The following is a 21,190-nucleotide window of genomic DNA, read 5'->3' as shown; positions in this document are numbered from 1 at the left end:
GAGGAAATACAATTAACAATAAAATACTCCCACAGTAAAAGTATACTAAAAATAGAGGTCTTTATAATTTTCAATCAGCATGTTTATACTGTATCGGTCATCAAAAAAGAGAATCAGTCTATGATCATTCTGCAACGCTGATCATTCAAATGTCTTCCAATTTTTAAGATGTACTCAAAGTAAAAAGCTTGCCCCCCAAAGTCTCCTCAATTGATTAAGCTCCTGATATATTGAATATTGATCCTGCCAGTCAGCTTTGACATTAAAATGTATTGGCAATAGTGATGTTTCCCTTTACAGACTTTGTTTACATTAGGTAATGGCATACAGTCAATATCAGAAAGACAGCTAAGCCTAAAACCAGGCAAAGTGTGCACATTTATTTTCAGCCATGTTGTTTTATTGAAAATAGATTGCTTCAATCTTTAAGAACAAAAGCTCTTGTGCTTTTTAGGCTCATAACTTGCCTTTCTTATATACTCTTAACTAGGATAAATATTAGTTATACAAGTGATGTAGAGTACAACATTTGTGATAAAGTCACATCATTGCTCTGGGATTCTTGAGTGGCAGGAGCATATAGTTTCACTAGGTAGAATCAATGTCCAGGGAAAGTATTTGAAGGAAAGCAACTAAGCAGTGGGGCAGATGGTCAGTGAGATTTTAATGCCCGGGCCAAACTAAACTGTTGCACATCGGTTGGCTCAATCTCAGGGTTATAATCAGTGTTATGTAAACTGACGAGTGAGAGTGATGCTGCTGCTGTGGGTTCTACCTCTGCTCCATGGCCCCACTCACCCTCTACTACAGTACTGTTTGTTTGTATGTAGAGAGTACTGATGGGAAGACATTCATGTTTTTAGAAGGAGAGAAGAAGAATCAGTATGGACGGAAACCAAGAAGCATGAGATGTAATAATGTAAAGGCTAGAAACCATAGGCCAGCAGGAAGAGAACACATATGACATTTAATATGATTTAAAACATTTGATTAATATTTACATGTCTAAAGTTAATCCATGTATGCAGCAGCAACTACAGTTGAATACTGAAGCCAAGTGTTCACTGAAGCACTTCCTCTTATGGCCACTAGAGGCTGGCTCCATAAAGCTTTAATGAAGTGACTGGGAACCCAGCATACTCAAGAGATGTACAGATCCACTGTACCATCAAACAAAAACAAAGCTCTAAACAGTTTCATCTTTCAGTTTTAGACCATATACATATACTGAGTATCCACAAGCAGCTAATATACTCATGCTCATATTGTCAGTGAAGCGAGTTAAGTGAGTTATATGAGTCAACTGAGAACTGTACATATGAATGGTTTATGTAACGCTATGGTAGAATTTACTAACAATGAGTGGGAAACAACTGCATTGGATAGCATGAAAGGGAAGTGTTACATTTAACCTTGCTGGAAATGGTGTCATTGTGATGATAAGATGCTGACATAGCATGTTGTGGGTGTCTTGGTGTACAGAAAATCCACAGTATACTGTGTGTACTTGGTGGTGCAAAGATGCAGCAGAGAGGCTTCTAAATTCTTTATCTTAGCACAAATATTCAAAAATTAGGGCTTAGCAGTGTACTTCCTTTTAATATTTATACATATTGTGTTTACAAATTATGACGTTTAATTGGCAATCATGAATATTTGAGTGTGAAATAAAAAATGGTTACATTATGAAGTTACCTGCTGAGAATTCCAGACAATCCCGAGCTTTAGCTTTGGATTTAACTCTTCATTTTGTCCTGCGTTGTGTTGTGCACGTGTGTGCATGCGTCCAAGTAGATGGATGTCGGTGTGTGAAGCTAATTCCAAAACCTTTACCACAGCCTTTAACTTAAGTTAAAGTTCTGTTGGGATATTATTTTGGACCACTGCAAAATAACATTTTACTTTTATTACTCCAATGATTATTATTTCTCACAGAACAATACTTTGAATTGTTTATGTTGCCTATTCATGTCCAGTTGTGAGAATAAAAGTAGCTGGTGGACCTGGATTATGTGCAGGTACAGTATGCTTAGCCACAATACATGTATACACTGTACATTTCAGTCAAATACTTATTTTAAATTAACGTTTTTTGACTGTCTTGTGTTGTGTCCATTGAACATTTGTATTTAGTTTAGTGCACTTGCATTGTTTTATATGAGGTATAACAAGTACAATCTGAAGTGTCAAACTCAGGTCTTTAAATACACAATTAAACAACACTGGTTTATGCTCTCCAGTGCTGTTAAATGTGTGTTTACATCAGTAATGATGGGTTCCCCACTCTGCTGGTAGGTGGTTGTAGCACAACATGTGGGAAAGAAACAAGTGATTCATAAATGCTGAACATTGGCAGCACTGATGCAAAAATAATTCCTCATAATAATAGGAAATTCAATGTTAAAAGAAACATAAAAAACATAAAAAACATCATAATTTGTGCAACATCCTATTTTAAGAAAAAACTGTTTAAACCTCTTCACCATAGATGTTATAAATTCTCAATTTTAGCAGATGTATAGGTCTGTGATTGTGTACACATAAAGTAAAGCTATATTAATGTGTTCACATGCAGTCTGTATGTATGCGAACAATTTGTGCATGTGTGCATGTCTGTTAACATGAGATATAATGTTCTGGTAGGTATGAATGGGAACTTGTTCCCCTGTGTGTGTGAGTGTGTTACGCTGGACCTTGTGCGACACAGTGATTCAGAGGAGACGCAGCTTATGGCTGATTGCAGAGAGCAGCTCACAGAGGGGAAGCACTCTTTTGCCTTTAACAACAGCCTGGTGTATTCCTAAGGACGACTGATTGAGGCAAGTCACCCTTAATTCTCTGCAGAAAGGGAACCACAGGCTTTAGCCACAAAACTGCCTGAAAGTATAGAAACCCTGCAATTTGTCAGAATCAACTTCTGAAACTGACGTCAAAGTGCAATCTAAACACACTGGTTCCAAACTTTGTTCATCCCCGATTGTTTTGCTGTGAGAGTTTCTCGTCCTTTTGCTACCAAATGCGCATAGCACCTCACTGAAACACACATTTGGAAAGTCTCAATTAGCCTGATCCAGATTGGATGGATGAGGGATAACATGACACCGGGAGCTCGAAACGAAGGGAATGAGACACTGTTAAGCAGGCACAAAGACCGGGTTCAAGAGACTGCTGGCACTGTGACATGAAAAAGCCTCAGGGGCGAAATAACGGCAAGCAGAAATCAAGCTTTACTGCAGTAATTGAAGGGAACTACACTTGGGTTTATCCATGTCGCCTGCTAAAGTCTCAGTCTGAGGCCAGATGGGAGCACTACCTGCTACATACTGGATAGAGATCCTCATCACCGAGGAGCAGCCCGACCGTGCAGGAGCCACAACATACCACTGACTAACAGAGCCTCAGGAAACCCAGGTCCAGTGACATCACATGCCAGTTAAGAAATTCCTCCCTTTTCAAGAGTGGTTCATTCCACAAAAACTGAAAAATCTGTAAAGCCCTGCCCTGCTTTTATACATTTTAATATACTATTAATGCTTGAGATAATCTTAGGTTGAGATCCTTTTGAGTGGTTTCGGACCAGCACTCTTGAAGAATCTGTGCTAGTTGAGAATGTGACAGTGTCATTAGAAGCCTTGTGTTCACTTATAACAAAAAGGTCAGGAAATCCTTTCAGGGTCACCAGTGTTCAGAAGGCCACTTTTGCTTTGAGAGTCAACAATCCCTTTAAGTGCCGGATAAAAGCTCTATAGGACGCCCGAAGGAGCGAATGGTTCTGCACTTGCATTTGTTCACATGAAAACACTGATATAAACTGCAGTGTGAATGACTTCCCTTTAAAAGGTCAAATGGACCAACACTAAAAAAACACAAGTTTGACATATTAAACGCTGATTGGGCACATTCACAATTCACAAAAAACATGCCCTAAAACAGAGTGACACCGATGTTCAGTGTGAATACACAAAGTTGTTATGACAAGATTGACTCTGCCACATATTGATGCTGAATATGAATTCACAGCAGTTGGTACTAAGTTTGTGTGAAACGGAACAAATGATTAGCACATATGGCCCCCGTGATGGATACATACACACAGAGGGAAAAGGGGGGTGGGGGGGCGTATTCCGTCAATATCGGTTCTTTCAAAATGTAAAAGCACTGCGAGTGATAATTTATCCATAACCTGCACATCTCTCACCTAAATTATCGTCATCCATCTCTTTCAGTTTAGTTCTCTCACACACACACACACGCACGCACGCACGCACGCACGCACACACACACACACACACACACACACACACACACACACACACACACACACACACACACACACACACACACACACACACACACACACACTTTTGCTTTCCGTTCCCATCAGCTGCCCAGAGATGGAGCTGTTAGTGGGCAAGACGCCTTTGCTGGTGTCTATTTGTTTGAGCAGCATCGCTGAATTTTCGTCTTATATGATCACTTGCAGTGTTCTGAAAAAGCTGTGTTTTGTTGCCCACGAATAACTGTTCCTCGTTGGCACAAATGAAGGTTATTAAAACGTGAGGAGGCGTGCAGAGAGTCCAGAGCTATATACTTTTTTTCCTTCTCTCCACTATCTGTCTCGGGCGTGCGCGCCAACACAACTCGCACGCGGGCACGTGTTGGTTATGCATGCCCGCACGTGCACGCGCGCGCACAGGCAAATCGAGTCACATGCAGCGGTTGCGTCTGGCTTTAAGGAGAAGGGAAGCAGCTTGAAATGATACTCCACTTGCATTACAATAGCATTAATTCTGCGGGAGGAGTTCGGTGGGGTTGTGGAGGGGTTTCTTGTTGTCATTATTCAAGAAATGTGCGCGTGCAACCACAGCATCAGGTTATAGGAACAACATATGAGAAGATCTCAATAAGAGAGGGGAGAAGTCCATGTGAAACATTCGGGTTGATTTATTGTAATTGTTGTCATTATTTTAAGATTTCACAATGTTTCTATAATATTTGTCCTGAACGTGGAACAATCTCAGATAGATAAATAGATAGATGGATGAAAGAATACAGAGGCACATAAGCCAATGACGTCCCTCATAACTATCGCTCATCCACTACTTATACGCGCGAGGAGGCAACACACATACACACAAACACGCACACTGAGGAAACGTTGCACTGCAGACCAGACTGACGTGACTACACTGCCAGCTCACTATGCCTGCTCTGAAGAAAATAAACCCCCAGTCAGAACTGAAGGCGAAAAATGAGTTTTTCCTCTTTCAAAAGCATTCCCAAATCAACAGCTGGGATTTATAGGAGGCTTATGCAACCATGAATTACACTGATGTGATATAAACTGCCCATAATAATGTCCTTGTTTTCCCCTTATGCCTCCTGCTGTAGTCCTTGGAGATGAAAATGTCTTCTGATTTGTAGTTTAACTTGAAATACGCAGATGACTACAAAAATATACGCTGGGTATCATCAGCCCAATTTTTTTTCCCCCTGCCTTGCAGATGCACGCGGCTCAGCGCTCCTCGCCGTTCTCAGCTCAGTGTGGAGTGGCGCGGCTGTAGCAGCAGAATATTTGGCTGTAAACTGAGACACAGTGCGGTTGTCTCGATGCGAAACGCAGGCTTTTAGGAGACGGTGAGTGATACGGTGAGTGATTCGAAGAGGATTTTATTGCAGAGAGAGGCTCGTCTCATTAGTGCAAGCTGGTGAGGGAACACGATTTTCTTTACATTTTGGAGGTGTCTTTTCCCCTTGCTTGTGTGCGCGCGTATCCGATGCCGTGTAATCCATTCGTGTTTCATTCGGTTCTTTTTTGCTTCATCGTAAATAGTCACTGTCCGTTTTATTACTGTTACTCATGTCCATTAGATGCCCTAGCTGTCTTGGGTTTTTCAACGATCTTTTGATGTATGTCAGTTTTATCTCTTCGGAAATCATCACGTATCGGAGCGAGACAGAGAAAGCGCGATGGGGAAAAAACAAGGGATCCCAGTTGAAAATGTAAGATGATTTTTGTATGGCAGCCACTAAAAAGAGATTAGGGGCGACAGCAGTGGAAGTTAAATTGTGCTGCATATAAAATGGGCGGGCTAGTCTTTATATTAGGTTGGTTCAGCCTATTCCAAAATTAAATGGTCTGCGCTTGGACACAGTCTGTTTGCCATGCACTTTATTTACAGGCACTATTGATGAACTAACCGTTATTTTGGATAGGGACCTCGGTCCATAGACCAGATGTGTTAGTTTAGTGGAATTTTTTTTTTGTTGCCGACAGACTGAGAGAGTTCAACTCACTACAGCAGCACCAATGAACAGTGAGAGAGACCTGCGCATATCGTCAGCAGCCGCTTCTCCAGCCTCAAGCTAAAATTCGTCAGATCTGAGATCACAGAGGATCTTTCTCATTCAGTCCGGCTAGAAAAGATATTCTCAAAAGTTTGGGGATATAGCCAGCGGACACCGAATATACCCCGACTCGTCAGCTGTAAGTGATATTCTCAATTTTCTTGCCTTTTTATCAGGCAGAAGAAGGAGAGAGGGGAGTAACACTCGGATTTAGAAAGGGATGGTTTGTGTTGCTGGACACCGCTAGAAACGAAGACGAGTTTTATTGGGGAGAAGGGGAGTTCGCCGTCGAAATTACGATCGTTTAACGGGTATGTTATGGCAAAGAAGAACCATTTGATGTTTTAAACGGGAGACAGCATCACGGACGGCGCTCAGAATAAAACAGCATCAACGTACATTTGCTTAATTACTCCGCCACGCACCAATTGGATCGCCATGCATGCATTTAGAGCAACCTTGCAGGGATGCCAGTTGCATGCTTAATTTCTACCCAGCTCGACTATGTGCATGTATTGTAGGGAAGAGGGTGACATTTCCTCTGAATAACTTAGAAAGTGTGCCTGTGCGGGATTTTCTGATCCAATCGTTAATCTGCATCATCCCCGCTTTGTCAAATCCTTGTCAACCAAAGGATTTATTTCATTTTTATTTCATTTTATCAGATCATTGTACGTCCACTGACTCCCATCCACTTCCAGTGCACCTTGGAACATCACAAGCAAGTCGCAGGGGCATTGTCTTCTATGTGGGCTGTGTTTCGCGGCAGGATTCTGTGGTCGTGTGTGAAATGGTTTAGCGCTTTTCTATAAGTAAGTAATTGGTCTTTGCGTGGACACATCGATTATCCCTTCAAAAATGGCCCGTAAATGTGTTTTGCATGCAAAGTAGAGCAGGCTAATTGCTTACATACTTTATGAACCGGCTGACATTATTGCTAATGATTGAGGAGGACGCGAACGCTGTTTTTTTAGGTGGATTTGGTTTGATATTGCGGTAACGCGCTTTTCACATTGCAGGGCATTAGAGGAGGCTGTGTACAGGTGCTACGAGCTCACACAGGGTGTTATGTGGTCGATGATGTGTTGCCTTCTTATTTCGTCTTAATTATTATGCGCTACAGATGCAGCCATATCGTATGCGTGTGTTGTGCGCGTCAGTTATGAAAGTCGTTTTTCCACTGGGTCCCTTTCTGATGGTCGAAATGCTGAGCTGCTATTTAAATTCGATCCCCCACATAGTTATGGTGTCTGTCAATGTGACACATCGTTTAAAATGATGATGTGAAATCTTTGGCGGGTGCGTGTGTCAAGTGGCATGTGATGGCCCAATGCATTTGGCAGGGCCATTTGGTTTGATTCATGTGCTGTCAACGAATCTGTGAATTAAGAGCAAGGGACCAACAGCCTAATCTTTTAAGGAACAAGCCTTTATCTACACAATAGCTGTTTGTGTTTAACACATCTGCATGTTTGTTGACTCTTGAAGAGAAGAGATGTTTGTGTTAATGGTGGAACATTAACTCACATGACTTGGTAATGATGTCAATTATCCCTCTCTTTGACCTCCAACAGTGAAAGGTCCTCATATTGCAACTATGGGTGGACGGAGCAGGACGGCCTTTCTGTGTCTGTGGGCTTCCTTACTTGTGGCCAACAGCGTTCTAGGTGGGAAAAGGTAAGAACAAAACTTTTATTTACAAATGCATGTATGTATGTTTCATTAGGATCATTGGATAATCCTAAATATATGACCGCCACACTAGAAATGCACACTTTTCATATGATTTGGTTTTGAAGCCTTTTGTAGAGTTAGAGATAAACGGTCAGTGGATTTAAATATTGTTTATATGATTGAGATGTTAATGGAATGATGTGATTGCGCCTAGTGACATTTGGAGGGTAAACTCTAAAGACCACCTTGTGTTGAATACACTTTTGTTGGAGAAGAATTATAGTTTATTATTGGTCTCAGTTCTTGCCAATGGTCTACTTGCTAGTAAATATGTCAGTAAATCAGTCGGCCAGCGAAGGAGGCAAATAGTGGTACACCTGCTGAGTTTCAATTATATCTTCCTGCCTAGTGTTCGGTATATTGGGTTACACCCTTACAAAGCAAATTCACTGTGGTTGTAACTGGGGCATCCCCACAGGACACCATGCTTAGAGTTGCATGGAGGCAATAAGAAATGCAACGCAGGGAGGAGGTTAGAAGCCAAAATCACAACCACCCAGCTTCTTCCTCCCCTTTTTTCCTTCACTAGTCTTGTGGGACAACATCTACATTCTCAGTTCTCAGACTTATGGGTTGTGAACAGTGGGTGATGTGTGTTGCATTGGGGCAATTGGCAAAGATGTGTGCACGTGTTTCTGACGGTGACTGTGGGGATGGTAGGGTTGATGTTCCAACACACATCTCAATGTCAACACTGAGGTGTCGGATGTCGCCTAACAAGAAGTAGACAAACATATTGAGGGAAAGACGGAGAGTGATTGGATAAGAGGGGGCAGTAACTCACTGTCATATGTCCGCAACTGCATTAATTCCCACTGGAGTCAAATGCTGGGCAGCCATTCCTATGTAGCAAACCTCAAAATATCCTAATCTGACAACACTCTTTGGATTAACGTGGATCATTTTGACATTGAACCCTACATTAAATACGAACGCAGACTATTTACAGTCAAAAATAAAACACCAAACATGCAATTCATTAGCTGTTGCAATGGCATGAGATCATTTGAGCTCTTTCGTAATCTTGGAGAGACTCAAGAGATCAGGCTTTTCTGCATGGTTGAATTATTCAGTAGAACTGTCAGAGGCAGTTCACTTGAATGGCGATGTCTTGAGATGGACCAGCTCGCTTCTCTCTTAGTGACAACAACTACGCCACAAAAAACACACATGCATATAGTACACAGTACATGTTTCATCTTACACGCCCTGAGCAAGAGCAGAACACAGATGGAACCTGTCCTATTTTAAATGTATGATGAACTACAATACGTCATGATTTCCCACTGGTTTGATTTAACTGATTAATTAAAGTTGTAGCTAAGGTTTTGGATACTGACTAACAAATGGAAGGTATGATTTACTGGGTCTGATGTGCTGAATGTTGAGCACATTAGAGGAAATGTAAAAGTACTGATTACTTTATTGGGGAACTGTCACTGCAAACTGCAAAGCAATAATCACCGAAAGATTTACTGTATAATCCAGTCCCTCTTTTGAAGTCAAATACAGAATCTCACACACACGCACACACACACAGACGTACACACCTTGGGGGATTTCAACAAGACACGGTAATCAGGAAGACCTGGCACTCTGCTACAGTATGTTGCCAACGAAAGAAATTGCCTTATAATTAGATATCCGAGTGACGAGAGCGAAGGGGACTGAGAGGGAGGAAGAGAGAGAGAGATGTACAGTCAAATGGAGAAAAGGGGAGAGAGTGAAAGAGAGACATTGGCAAAGTGAGTGTGAACGGCACTGTTGCTGTTCAGATGACCTGTAGATGGGGATGGTGTACAATGTTTTATGAGGAAGTGGCCCCTGGCTGATAAACATGTGTATTCTTCCACATCACCTTTCCTCTCTGCTTTCTTTTCTTGTCCTTGACATACAACCCCCAACCACCTGTATTTCCCATTTACACTGTGAAAAAAATGTCTATCTTTAAAAAAAGCCATGTGTTATTCCATCAGTTCCTAATGTGTAACATGGTTGCTTTCTACTATAGATTATGACTTGTCAGTACCTTAAACCAATGAAAAAAACAGCAGCCTTTCCTTCAAAGACTGCAAGGTCAAAGATTAATAAACCTTATAAAAAGTGTTTTTTCCACTGATTATTAATCACTTTTTTTGACATTGATTTGTTTTCCTTGTATTTTCGTGTATTTAAGTATGTTTTAATTATTGTTGAACTTCAAAGAAATACAGGACATCCTGTTTTTTTTTCTCGGTTGGTGGAGAGAACTACAAAAGGACTGTAACCCTTGGAGCGGACCAAAAACTGCTTTGGTGTTTTGTTCTGATATAGGGCAAATAAAAATTGCCTTAATGAATATAAAAAGTATGAATAATAATCAGAATCAGAATTCCTTTTTCGTCCCACATAGGGGAAAATTACAATAAGGAAGGGAAGAGGAGATTGTGTTTTATTTTAGCCTGTCAATGGATGCAAGTTATGTTTTTGTATATACATAATTTGCTACCAAGATCAAACAAAACAAAACAGACCAGTTATTGTTTTGAATGCGAATATTTCAAAGCTGTTACCTTCAAGCCTGACGTTAAACAAAATTGCTCTTTGCAGTTTCCACAGTTTAAATGCTGGCTCAGATAGTTGCCTTTTTTTGGCAGATGGAAGGACGCTTGCAAATTGAGCAAAATCGGTTGCTGAGAGATACACATTAACCATTTTTATACAAATCCATGTGTGACGCGGATGTGGCAGCCTTATTTAGAAAGCAAACATTTTTAGCGGCTCATGTTCAATCCAACAGCTTTGAACATGAACTGTTTTTGCACTACCCACTTTAATTTCCTAAGCTTTTCCCAACCTCGCTCTTCTTCCTTTTATCCGCCTCACATCCATCTTTTTTATCTCCCATCTTTTTTTATTTTCTTTGTCTTTCTTTGGAGCTTTACTCACATGTTTCTCCAGAAGCCACTTTCCCTCCCTCCTACTTTTCCAACCCTCCCGTTGCAGGTCCCTGCTAAATAATCTTGATGACCTCTCCCTCTCCTTGGAGCAGTTAAGCTTGCAGAGCTTGTTTCCAAACACTTTCTGTTTATTTAGGATGCAATCAAACCAAATGCTATTGGCATAAAAAGAGGGAGAGGATGATTGCTTAGAGGCATACAATGCCTAGTGAGAGACTTTCATCTGATTATTATCAGCCCTAACCCACATGCAAACATATGGATGGTATGTACCAAAGCTTGTGCGTAGACCCTAAGCCTATGCATTCCTTTATTCGGGTGTGAGAACACACAAATAAAATAAAATGTAATTAGGGGCCATATTCCTGATTATGAGTGCGTTGAAATATTTATGCGGGCAGATGCTGCAAACTCTGCTCTTGCAATTACTGATTGTCACTGTTTTTGGTATTGCTCTTAGCATTTTGATTCATGTTGTGCATAAAGCACATTCAGCAAGGCCTTTGTGGTCTGAAAGACCATATTATGGTATAAATAATGTATTATAATTTCTCTATTCTCTCTGTGAGATTGTGTCTGTGCGTGGGTGCACGCTCATGTGTTGCATGCCCATTTTCACATTTGGATGAAAATAACTTTAACACTCGTCACACTTTCCGAAGGGATAATACAGGATTATCTGCCCTTTGGCGACAACAGTAAAATGCGGCAATTTTGTCCATTTTTTCAACAGAGCTGTCCTGCTAACTACAAAGCAGGGATCTTTCTTTTTTGTCTTTGATATACAGTATGATTCATATTCAGGGTTTGTTCTTACTCTTTTGGCAGTTTTGAATGTGGTTTTGGACTCTAACTGTGATGACTTTAAATCTTATTCTTTGCTTTGCCAGCTCTGGGACGAACGGCATGACAGATGAACAGAAAGATAACACTACAGTGTTCACCAAGATCTTAGACAGCCTTCTAGATGGCTATGACAATCGCCTCAGGCCAGGACTGGGAGGTCAGTAAACCCTTTTTTCCCTCACAGTGACTGTTTGAATATTTTTAATTTCTACCCATTTAATTTTCAAATGTCATTGGAAAAAACCTCTACAAATAACTTTATTTTCACATGACTACAAATAGAAATCTCCACATGACTACATCTTGTGGAGGTGGGTTTGCTTTGACTGTCAGATTGTGTGTGTGTGTGTGATAATTGAAAAAAAGAACGGGAGACTCATTCTTCAACTGCAGCTTTTGTAAAACAATGAATTGCCATAAAGCCAGGACTTCTAATATAACACAGTGAATGGCATTTCATCGTGTGGGCTGCTCTTCACTCTATTGTCAACTGACCATTGTAAGAGAGAGAAACAAAATGTCAGGGAGACTGAGACAGATCCAGATAATGGAACATGAGAAAAATAGAGAATAGGAAAGAACAAAGTAAAAGGGAAAAAAGAGGAGAGATAATGTGAGAATTGGTGTGTGAAGGACGCAGAGGACTGCACAGTGCGATGTAGCAGGCATCAAACCGACAGGCGAATAAAACCAAGCCTGCTAAAAGTTCAGCAGCTGAGGGAAAGAAATTATGGATTATGATAGGTATCATTCATAAATCATGCTGTCGTATTTTAGTTTCAGAATCGCAAGAAACCAACTCTAACCCATGCATCGCCTCTGCCACCAACTCCAATTGAATCCCCAGTAGACCCATTTCGGTTAACAGTATTATGGGACCAGAGTGGTATATATTCAGTAACACAGCAATGTGCACATTTATGAAGGGATTGAACCACTGGCCCGGTAATGGAGCTGACACTGAAACCAATACCAGCAGAAATGGTTATCGATCTACAAAATGGACGTTTTTATTGTGGTGTGTTTTTATTTTCTTCCAATTTATGTGTGTGTAAATGTGTTACATAATGTTGAATGGATCAGAGGCTACAGCCAGGTAGGCTTGTATTAACAGGTAGTTAGGGGCTAATGAATGCCACTGATAGTCACTCACTCTGGCAATTTCCTGCTTCAACAGAGCGTGTAACTGAAGTCAAGACTGACATTTTCGTGACTAGTATTGGGCCAGTTTCGGATCATGAGATGGTAAGACTCTTTTTGATTCTTTAAATGTCACCAGTTGCCCCCTTTCCCTGTTCCTCCACCCTCACCCCTGTCTTATAAACTCTCCAGGCAGACTGTTGTGTAAACTGTCAAATAAGTATTCATTTGATGATTGATTCCATTAACTCCTGATTTGTTAATAAAACTGTTACATGTGTGAAATGTATTTCCTTGTGCATGATTCGTAACCCAGCTCTACATAAATGCCACCCCGTCTCGTTAATACGACTGCATGTGACTTTTATGTGGATGTTGATATATGCTTTAAAATTTGACCCTAAACAAGTTTTAAAAAAAAGTTTAATGTAAAAAATAAATAATAATAATACTAATAATGTTCGGGTCTACACATATGCTGATCTGTCTCTACTAAAAATGACAGAGCTAACTAACAATATATTAAAATTGAAGTACTGAATGTGCTGTAAAGTAAAAGTAATTACAGGGCAAACATAGCACAACATATGTGTTATATTGCCTTTATTTTTGAAATTCAAGCTGTTATCATATTCCGAATGGATTTTTCTAGTCATTACAGAATAGTGAGATGATTTGGCAGTAGATGGCAATACAAATAATAAGCTACGATTCCATATTGAAATAAAATGCTACCTAAAAATATGAGTCATCATATTTATGTTTTGTTTAGTCTTCTTCAGTATGCTACCTTCAAAAAAAGCTGTGGGCCGCTCCAACATGAGCATGATCTGATCTTTACTCTCTGCACTGGAAACCAATTAATCTCATCCAAATGTCTCACTGCCTCTCCTTTACCGCTTTAAAAAAAGAAAGGACTTCTGTTATCTGCACGTGAAGTGTGGTTCTCTATTTGACATAATCTCAGTTAATTGCAGTGGCTGACATGCGGGCCAGGACAGTTTTTCTGCTGTGTTATAAGGCCAGATGGAAAGCCGAAGAACAATTTCTCCATCTCCAGCCTTTCCCTATCCCCCTGTATTACCTCAAAGCTCTGTTTCAGCTCACACTAATTATCTTACGTGGGCCAAGTGGAATGGGGGAATAAGAGAACAAAAGAGAAACAGGCTGGGCTGTAATTTTTACAGCCTCTCTTTACTGTGCCGGGCAGTCATGTGGAACCATTAGAATCTGCTCTCAGCTATAGTCATTAGCTGCCTTCAAAATGAAACGTCTTCCTAATTTTGTTGTCCAGTGCTTCCTTTTTGTGTCCATTATAATTTAGATTACTAAGCGAAGAAGTTTCCCTAAAGACAAATGCTAACAATGATCATGTTTGGCACTTCCAAACAATGCCCCATTTGCATACATGCCATTGCACTGACACATAATTGTGTCAAAATGGTGTCAACATTTAATGGAAAAAGCAACCAAACATATAACTAAATAAAAATAGAGAACAATTACTATACTTAACATTAGAGGCATTCTTTTATAAAAGATACCAGCCAGGAAACCATGCACCTCTGTCCACAAGATCCTCCCTATATTTTTCAAAGGCTTTAACATGAAGAGACAGCTACCAGCAGGGAAACAAGGCCAAGGCTAACATGAGAAAGTCAAAGTGACATGAGGAACAGAAAAAGAAACATTGCAAAAAAAGTAGAAAAATAAGGTTACTCAGCATCTTGAGCCAGCAGCAGTAGATGGAGGTGGAAATAAAACAGCTACCGGGTTGGGGGGGATGTTTTTTGTTTCCTTCTTGACTTTTATATTTATTTACCCCTTACTGTGCACCCGTAGGAGTACACTATTGATGTCTTCTTCAGACAGAGCTGGAAGGATGAAAGGTTAAAGTTCAAAGGCCCCATGGCCGTGCTACGTCTCAACAACCTGATGGCCAGCAAGATCTGGACCCCCGATACCTTCTTCCACAACGGCAAGAAGTCCGTGGCTCACAACATGACCATGCCGAACAAGCTGCTGCGAATTACAGAGGAAGGAACTCTGCTGTACACCATGAGGTAGGCTGACTAGATTTAAAAAAACTGCTTTAGAGCTGATGCTGAAAGTCTTATGTTACTCAAACTGAATGAAATAGTGCATTCTGTAGGCACCATTTTTCAGCTGTGGGTAAATACACAAGTGGTGTGCTTCTACGTATTTGTGGCACCAGAGCAATGTATGTGCAATTGAGTAATGATACATTTCAGTGCCTATACTGTATGCATGGAAAAGAAGGAAAGTGTCACCCAGTCAAAGGGTCATGTTTATTGATGTGTTCTTAATAGTTTTTGGACATTTTAGAAGATTTCTGGCAGTTTTCTGGCTTTACTGTTGGTTTTAATCTTGGTTGTTTAAAATGCAATTTATTAATAGGTCTAAAATGAAAAGGCTATTGTATTTATTAAACATTTTTCATTGAGTACATTTTCTGAGGTAGATTGCTTCTATCTGTAAAAAAAAGGCAGTATTATTATAGTGCTGCATACTGTCCTTCTCACACAAAGATGATTCATTAGTCTTCTAAATGTATATTCTCTCTATTTTATATATCATTTTATATTACGTATTGTTCTAAGATTATGGTCAGCCATTTAGAAGTTCTGTGCACCACATACTACACAACAATGTCATTTTTCCATTGTAGTGTTCACCAGGAAAAATGAAATAGTTTTATCCTGTCATGATTTATTACTTTGGGGATTCTACGGGACAGTTGCGAGCAGGAAGATAAGGTGTATGACCAGCTGAGCTGAGTTTAGAACAAGTCGTGGCACCTCTGTATCCTTCAGCAGAATGCGGGTAAATAAAAGCCTCAGAGACGGCACAAACCTTGACGCACACTGCAGGGTGATGCTAATGTGAGGTGTCTGAGTCAAGGATTGTAAAACATTTGTTTTAGCATGTTATCCAGCAGGGGGAGGGGGTGGAGGCGGAGCCCATATTGCTGTCACAGATGAACGAGATGAGGGATGGATGGGAGATTAGTGTGTCACGGGTGGCCTGACGAGCTGTTTTTCACCAAGCTGTCAGGAAATAGAAACCCACAGCTCAGGGAGCTGGAGCGTTTCCGTGGGTTTGGGTAAAGTATAGCTGCTGTTTAACTGTTTGGTGCAGAGATTTAGAAAAATAAATAAGTAATATATTACATGTTTGTGGGGCTTGAATTTGAATTGTCATTTTTGTGCCCTAATTCTTCCAATCCTCTTCTTCATCCTTTTGACATCATGGTCGCTTTCTTTCTTTCTTTCTTACTGGCTTTGCTGTTCTTTTCTTATTTGCTTGCTACGGTTTAGTTTTTTTCTAATTCACTCTCCATGTCTGTATGAATCTCTCTAGGCTTACAGTAAGAGCAGAATGTCCCATGCACCTGGAAGACTTCCCGATGGATGCCCATGCTTGTCCACTGAAATTTGGCAGCTGTAAGTGGCCGCTGCACTCACACACAACCTTACATACAAATGCACACCACACAGACACATGCCTCTCTGACACGCTGTCACTACTTCATCTAACTGGAAGCGTGAGCCCGCACCAGTCCCAGATAAGAGGTGACAGTGTGGTAACAGCTGTTCTCCCAGAAGAACTGTCCGCCAAGTCCCCTCTGGCCCCCCCATTCAACTCTGCCAGGCCCTGAAAGACCCTGCAAGACCCTGGCAGGCGTGCAGCGCACAGAGCTGCGTTTATCCGAGGCAGCACTCTTTGTAACGTTTCCAGAACATCACACCAGCTGCTCACCGCTGACAGCTACCCCTACCCTGCATCACCGTCAAGAAGACATAACAAGATATAGAGTGATTGAGGCCGCAGACAAGAACGGAGAGAAAAGCTAGATGCAAAAAAAACTGCGAAAGTGAAAGAGAAGTGAACGTCAAAATGTCTCTGTACCATTCTTCAGACAGCTGCACAGCGTGAGTGAGAGGACCTAGCATCAACCCCCCTTTAAATTGAACTCACTCCCTAAATATTTCAGTGATGAGCCCTCTTCCGTATGCTGCAGTCTGCAGTCGAGCCATCCTTTCCTCTGCAGTGGTCGAGCCACACTGCGGCTTTGACAGGTTGGGTGGCCGGAGGGGAGACAAGACTGACTTTGCTGTTTTAAGGTCATGTTGTCCTGTTGGGAGGTTGTTTGTTTGTTTGTTTTCTTACAAGTAGAGGGACGACATGACGTGATGTGAAAATACATCACATCAACGCATGCTTAAATGTTTTAAAAAAGGACAGCAAAATATGAGACAGCATTACCTGAGGAGTATTACATAAATCAGTGGAGATGACGTTAGCAAACACTCAAGAAAAGAATGTGCTTGAGTAGCAAAATGAGACAAGACAGGTAGAATTAAGATGAGAGTAGAGTAGATGAGATGAGAGAAGACAAGATGAGGTAAAATGGAACGAGGGGATTTTAGTGGAGAACCGCACTTTAGATGTGTCCTATTTTCTTTCTTCAAATGGCATCCCTAGCAACTCCAAAAATATAACCCGCAAGGCACCACGTGACAACAGACAACTGGCAGCAAAATAATTTATAGGTTTTTGCTCCGTTCTTCCTTCCAGATGCCTACACTCAAGCAGAGGTGGTGTATGTGTGGACCAGAGGGGCCGACCAGTCCGTGGTGGTGGCGGAGGATGGGTCCAGATTAAACCAGTACGATCTGATGGGGCAGCATGTGAATTCTGGTGTGGTGCAGTCCAGCACAGGTAGGTTTTAGTTATGTAACAATGTGATCAGAATGGTGTGAAATACATAAAAAATGCATTTGAGTTTACAGATTTAACCTTATTTCAATGTTAACACTGCATTGGCCAGTCAAAAAAGCTCAGTAGAAAGACGTTCCCTACATAAACATTTACACAGAAACTAATCACTTCACCAACTACCGGTCTGAAACTGTTCATTCAACACAGCTGCAACAGTTCATCTGCAATGTCAGTGGCATCAGTTTGACACTTTACAAATGACATGCCATGCCCTAGATTTATAATTTCCCTACTGGGCATCACGTCTTTTTTCCACCTCCTCTTTTCTTCATTGATAGCGGCAAAAAATTTGTGACAGCATAAAATGGGTGACCTGTTTGGAGTGACGCTAGCTGCAGGCGGAAAGTAATGCTTACTGTAAAACAGCCCAAGACCCCAATCTGCGCTTTGCTTTATTAGCTCCCGAGTGACTGCATAGACTAAGCTTGATTGAATAAGCAATGCTGATGTGTAAAGTCATTCTATTTTGTATTTGTTCCAGTTATTTACGTCTTTTGAAAGCCTCAAAAGCCTCAACATATTTCTATAACCCTTACCCATAACATAAACCTCCGGTGCTGGTCCTCTGACAGTCATATTATATGTTCGACCCGGTGTAACTGCCTAATGAAATGGATCATGCCTTGGTATTGAGTTGTTCTCACGAATGACACCCACAACTATGCCAATATATCTCAACTATACTTAAACTGAGCACAGCAATCCATTTAAACAACCCTAGTACAATAGATGTCCAAAACATATATATTTGAAAGTGTATCTGTGCATTCTTTCTGACTTAATTTGTCTGCCCACTACAGGAGAGTATGTCGTGATGACAACCCACTTCCACCTGAAGAGGAAAATTGGTTACTTTGTGATCCAGACATATCTACCCTGCATCATGACAGTCATCCTCTCCCAAGTGTCTTTCTGGCTCAACAGAGAGTCTGTCCCTGCCAGGACTGTCTTTGGTGAGTTGTCTGCTCTTCTCACTTCTAAACATCTGTGGCTTGAGAAATAAGCACTTCATCAGATGCTTTCAAATCTGGTTGTGGAGAAAATAGATGTGAAAGACATGATGGCTTGACATCAGGCATGCTGTTGAGAAAGACTAAAAACTAAATTAGAGTCATAATTAAATCAACGCATGAAATGATGTAAGGGTTTGACCTCACAATGGTTACATCACAGTTTTTACACCAGTGTTATTGTTGCCCAATGATAGAAAATGTTACATAATACTAAAACATATTGCATGGTTGGAAAAAAGATATCACTGAGATACAAAAAGTATCCATTATTTCATAAATCACTCTGACATTATCTGATTTAATTTTTAAATAAGAGCTTCTTGACTCAAATGGAATATAAATGAAAATAGGACAACATGCTGTAACAATTTCATGAAGAGTGGACGGGCACAGTGTCTTCCTGGTGTCTCTGCTGGTTGCCTGGCAACCTCACAGAGATAACACAGTGGTATCAATCTTCTCATCTAATCCTAGGCAAAAAAGCTAGAAAGCGTATTTGCCAAAATGTCAAACTATTCCCTTAAAGGATATTAAATGTTAAAAAAAAGACGGGATATATTGCCTATTCAGTCCAAACGTCATTGTACGATAGTTCCACTCTATTCTCCTCTGTCTCTGTACCAGTGAGGGGAACAAGAGCTTTAATCAGTGGTGGCTGGCTGCGGTAGAAATTCAAGCACAAGGCTCAGTGTGAATTTGGATTTACGTGCTCGGAATGTTTGCCTACAAGTGTGTGCGCGTTTGTGATGTAAGTGTGTGTCAATGTGTGTGTGTGTGTGTGTGTGTGTGTGTGTGTGTGTGTGTGTGTGTGTGTGTGTGTGTGTGTGTGTGTGTGTGTGTGCGCACTGACTGGCCTATGTGTGTTGTGCACATGTGTTTGGACGTGTGTATGCAAGTGTCTGTATGTGAGTGTGTGTGTATCTGTCTGCCTGTCACACTAAGGTCTTACATAATACCGCCCAAAAGGAAAGCTCTTGCTAGTCTGCAGCATGCTCTGTAGCAGCAAAGAACAGCAGCAGCAGGCAGAATGTCCTTGAGTTACCTCACCCTGCACTCTTTCTTCCTCTTTTCTTTTCTCTCTCTCTCTCTTTCTCCCTCTCTCTCCTCTTCTCATGGACGGCAGTGTCTCCCTTTGCCTATTACTTAAGGAGCTTTCACCGAAAAAATAATTCAGACGCCAAATGTTGCAGCTCCGCAGTCTCCAGCATGTTTTTTTACTCCTGCAATGTCTCGGTGTCTGTTTGTGTGAGTTGTGAGTATCTTCATGTGTCACCGCAAGCTACCTGCGGTGCCCGTCACGTGTCGAGGGGAAATGAGGATGGCCTAGATTAGATTCGAACAACTATCTAGGGCATGTGTGTGTCCCTCATGCTATCACTGCTGGTTCTGCTTCATGAGATTACATGAATGCAGGATGTGCACACATGCGCGCGCACACGCACACACACACACACACACACACACACACACACACACACACACACACACACACACACACACACAGTGTCTGACCTGCACTCTGAAGATGAGAGCGTCCTTGCCTTCGAGCTTCATCTCCTCGGGGAGGTCTTGGTAAGCGTTGACGTATGGGACGTGGCCTTCGTTCACCAACCTGGAAACAGAGTCACATCTCCCTCTCAATCGAGCCGGTTGGCCATGAGGGTCGTGCGTCTGTGTATTGGGTTTGTTCAAACGGTGTATGACTGATGATATATCTCTTAATGTCCACTATGTTTGTACATGTATGCTGAGCTGCAGGACGGAGTCCAGAACACATTTCCTTACGGGGACAATACAGTATTTGGTATTTTTTCATAATTTGGTATTTTTTCCTAATTTGGTCTTTTTTGAGAATGTTGTCTTTTTTTCATAATTTGGTCTTTTTGCAGAATTTACATTTTTTTTAGAATTTACATTTTTTTTCATAATTTGTTTTTTTTTTAAAGTCTTTTTTCTGAATTTGGCCTTTTTCTTTTTTAGGTCTTTTTTTAAATTTTATTTTGTCTTTTTTTCATAATTATGACTTTTTTCATAATTTGGTCTTTTTTCATAATTTTGTATTTTTTTCATAATTTGGTCTTTTTTTCAGAGCTGTTTCTTTTATCTCATATTTTTGTCTTTTTTTCTGAATTTGGTCTCTTATTTTTTTTGTCTTTTATCTCATAATTTTGATTTGTAGCTGCTGTTTGACCTTCAGGAGTCTATCAGCTGTTTGACCTTCAGGTTTCTATCAGCTCTTTGACCTTCAGGAGTCTATCAGCTGTTTGACCTTCAGGAGTCTATCAGCTGTTTGACCTTCAGGAGTCTATCAGCTGTTTGACCTTCAGGAGTGTATCTGTGTTACCTGAGCAGGTCACTGAGCGTCAG

General features: G+C 40.9%; 1 protein-coding gene across 7 annotated transcripts in view; it reads left to right on the top strand.

Moving 5' to 3' along the window:
• Window positions 1–5,408: 5,408 nt before the first annotated feature.
• Window positions 5,409–21,190, top strand: part of gabra1 (gamma-aminobutyric acid type A receptor subunit alpha1) — a 314,765-nt gene continuing 298,983 nt past the window's right edge. The window contains exons 1-9 of one of the 7 annotated variants that reach the window (XM_010795049.1): window positions 5,409–5,649; window positions 7,014–7,160; window positions 7,923–8,025; window positions 11,912–12,024; window positions 13,045–13,112; window positions 14,850–15,070; window positions 16,389–16,471; window positions 17,607–17,750; window positions 18,611–18,763. In XM_010795049.1, the coding sequence (XP_010793351.1) occupies window position 7,160; window positions 7,923–8,025; window positions 11,912–12,024; window positions 13,045–13,112; window positions 14,850–15,070; window positions 16,389–16,471; window positions 17,607–17,750; window positions 18,611–18,763 (886 nt within the window). In that variant the 5' untranslated portion in view covers window positions 5,409–5,649; window positions 7,014–7,159. Of the gene's footprint in view, window positions 5,650–5,685; window positions 5,709–6,158; window positions 6,488–6,572; window positions 6,660–7,013; window positions 7,161–7,922; window positions 8,026–11,911; window positions 12,025–13,044; window positions 13,113–14,849; window positions 15,071–16,388; window positions 16,472–17,606; window positions 17,751–18,610; window positions 18,764–21,190 lie in introns of those variants that run through there. The other 6 variants (XM_010795050.1, XM_010795053.1, XM_010795051.1 and 3 more) reach the window with 6 other exon arrangements.

Source organism: Notothenia coriiceps, unplaced genomic scaffold (genome assembly GCF_000735185.1).
Source record: "Notothenia coriiceps isolate Sejong01 unplaced genomic scaffold, NC01 NC01_scaffold00037246, whole genome shotgun sequence".
NCBI lineage: Eukaryota > Metazoa > Chordata > Actinopteri > Perciformes > Nototheniidae > Notothenia > Notothenia coriiceps.
This window is presented reverse-complemented; position numbering and strand designations above follow the sequence as displayed.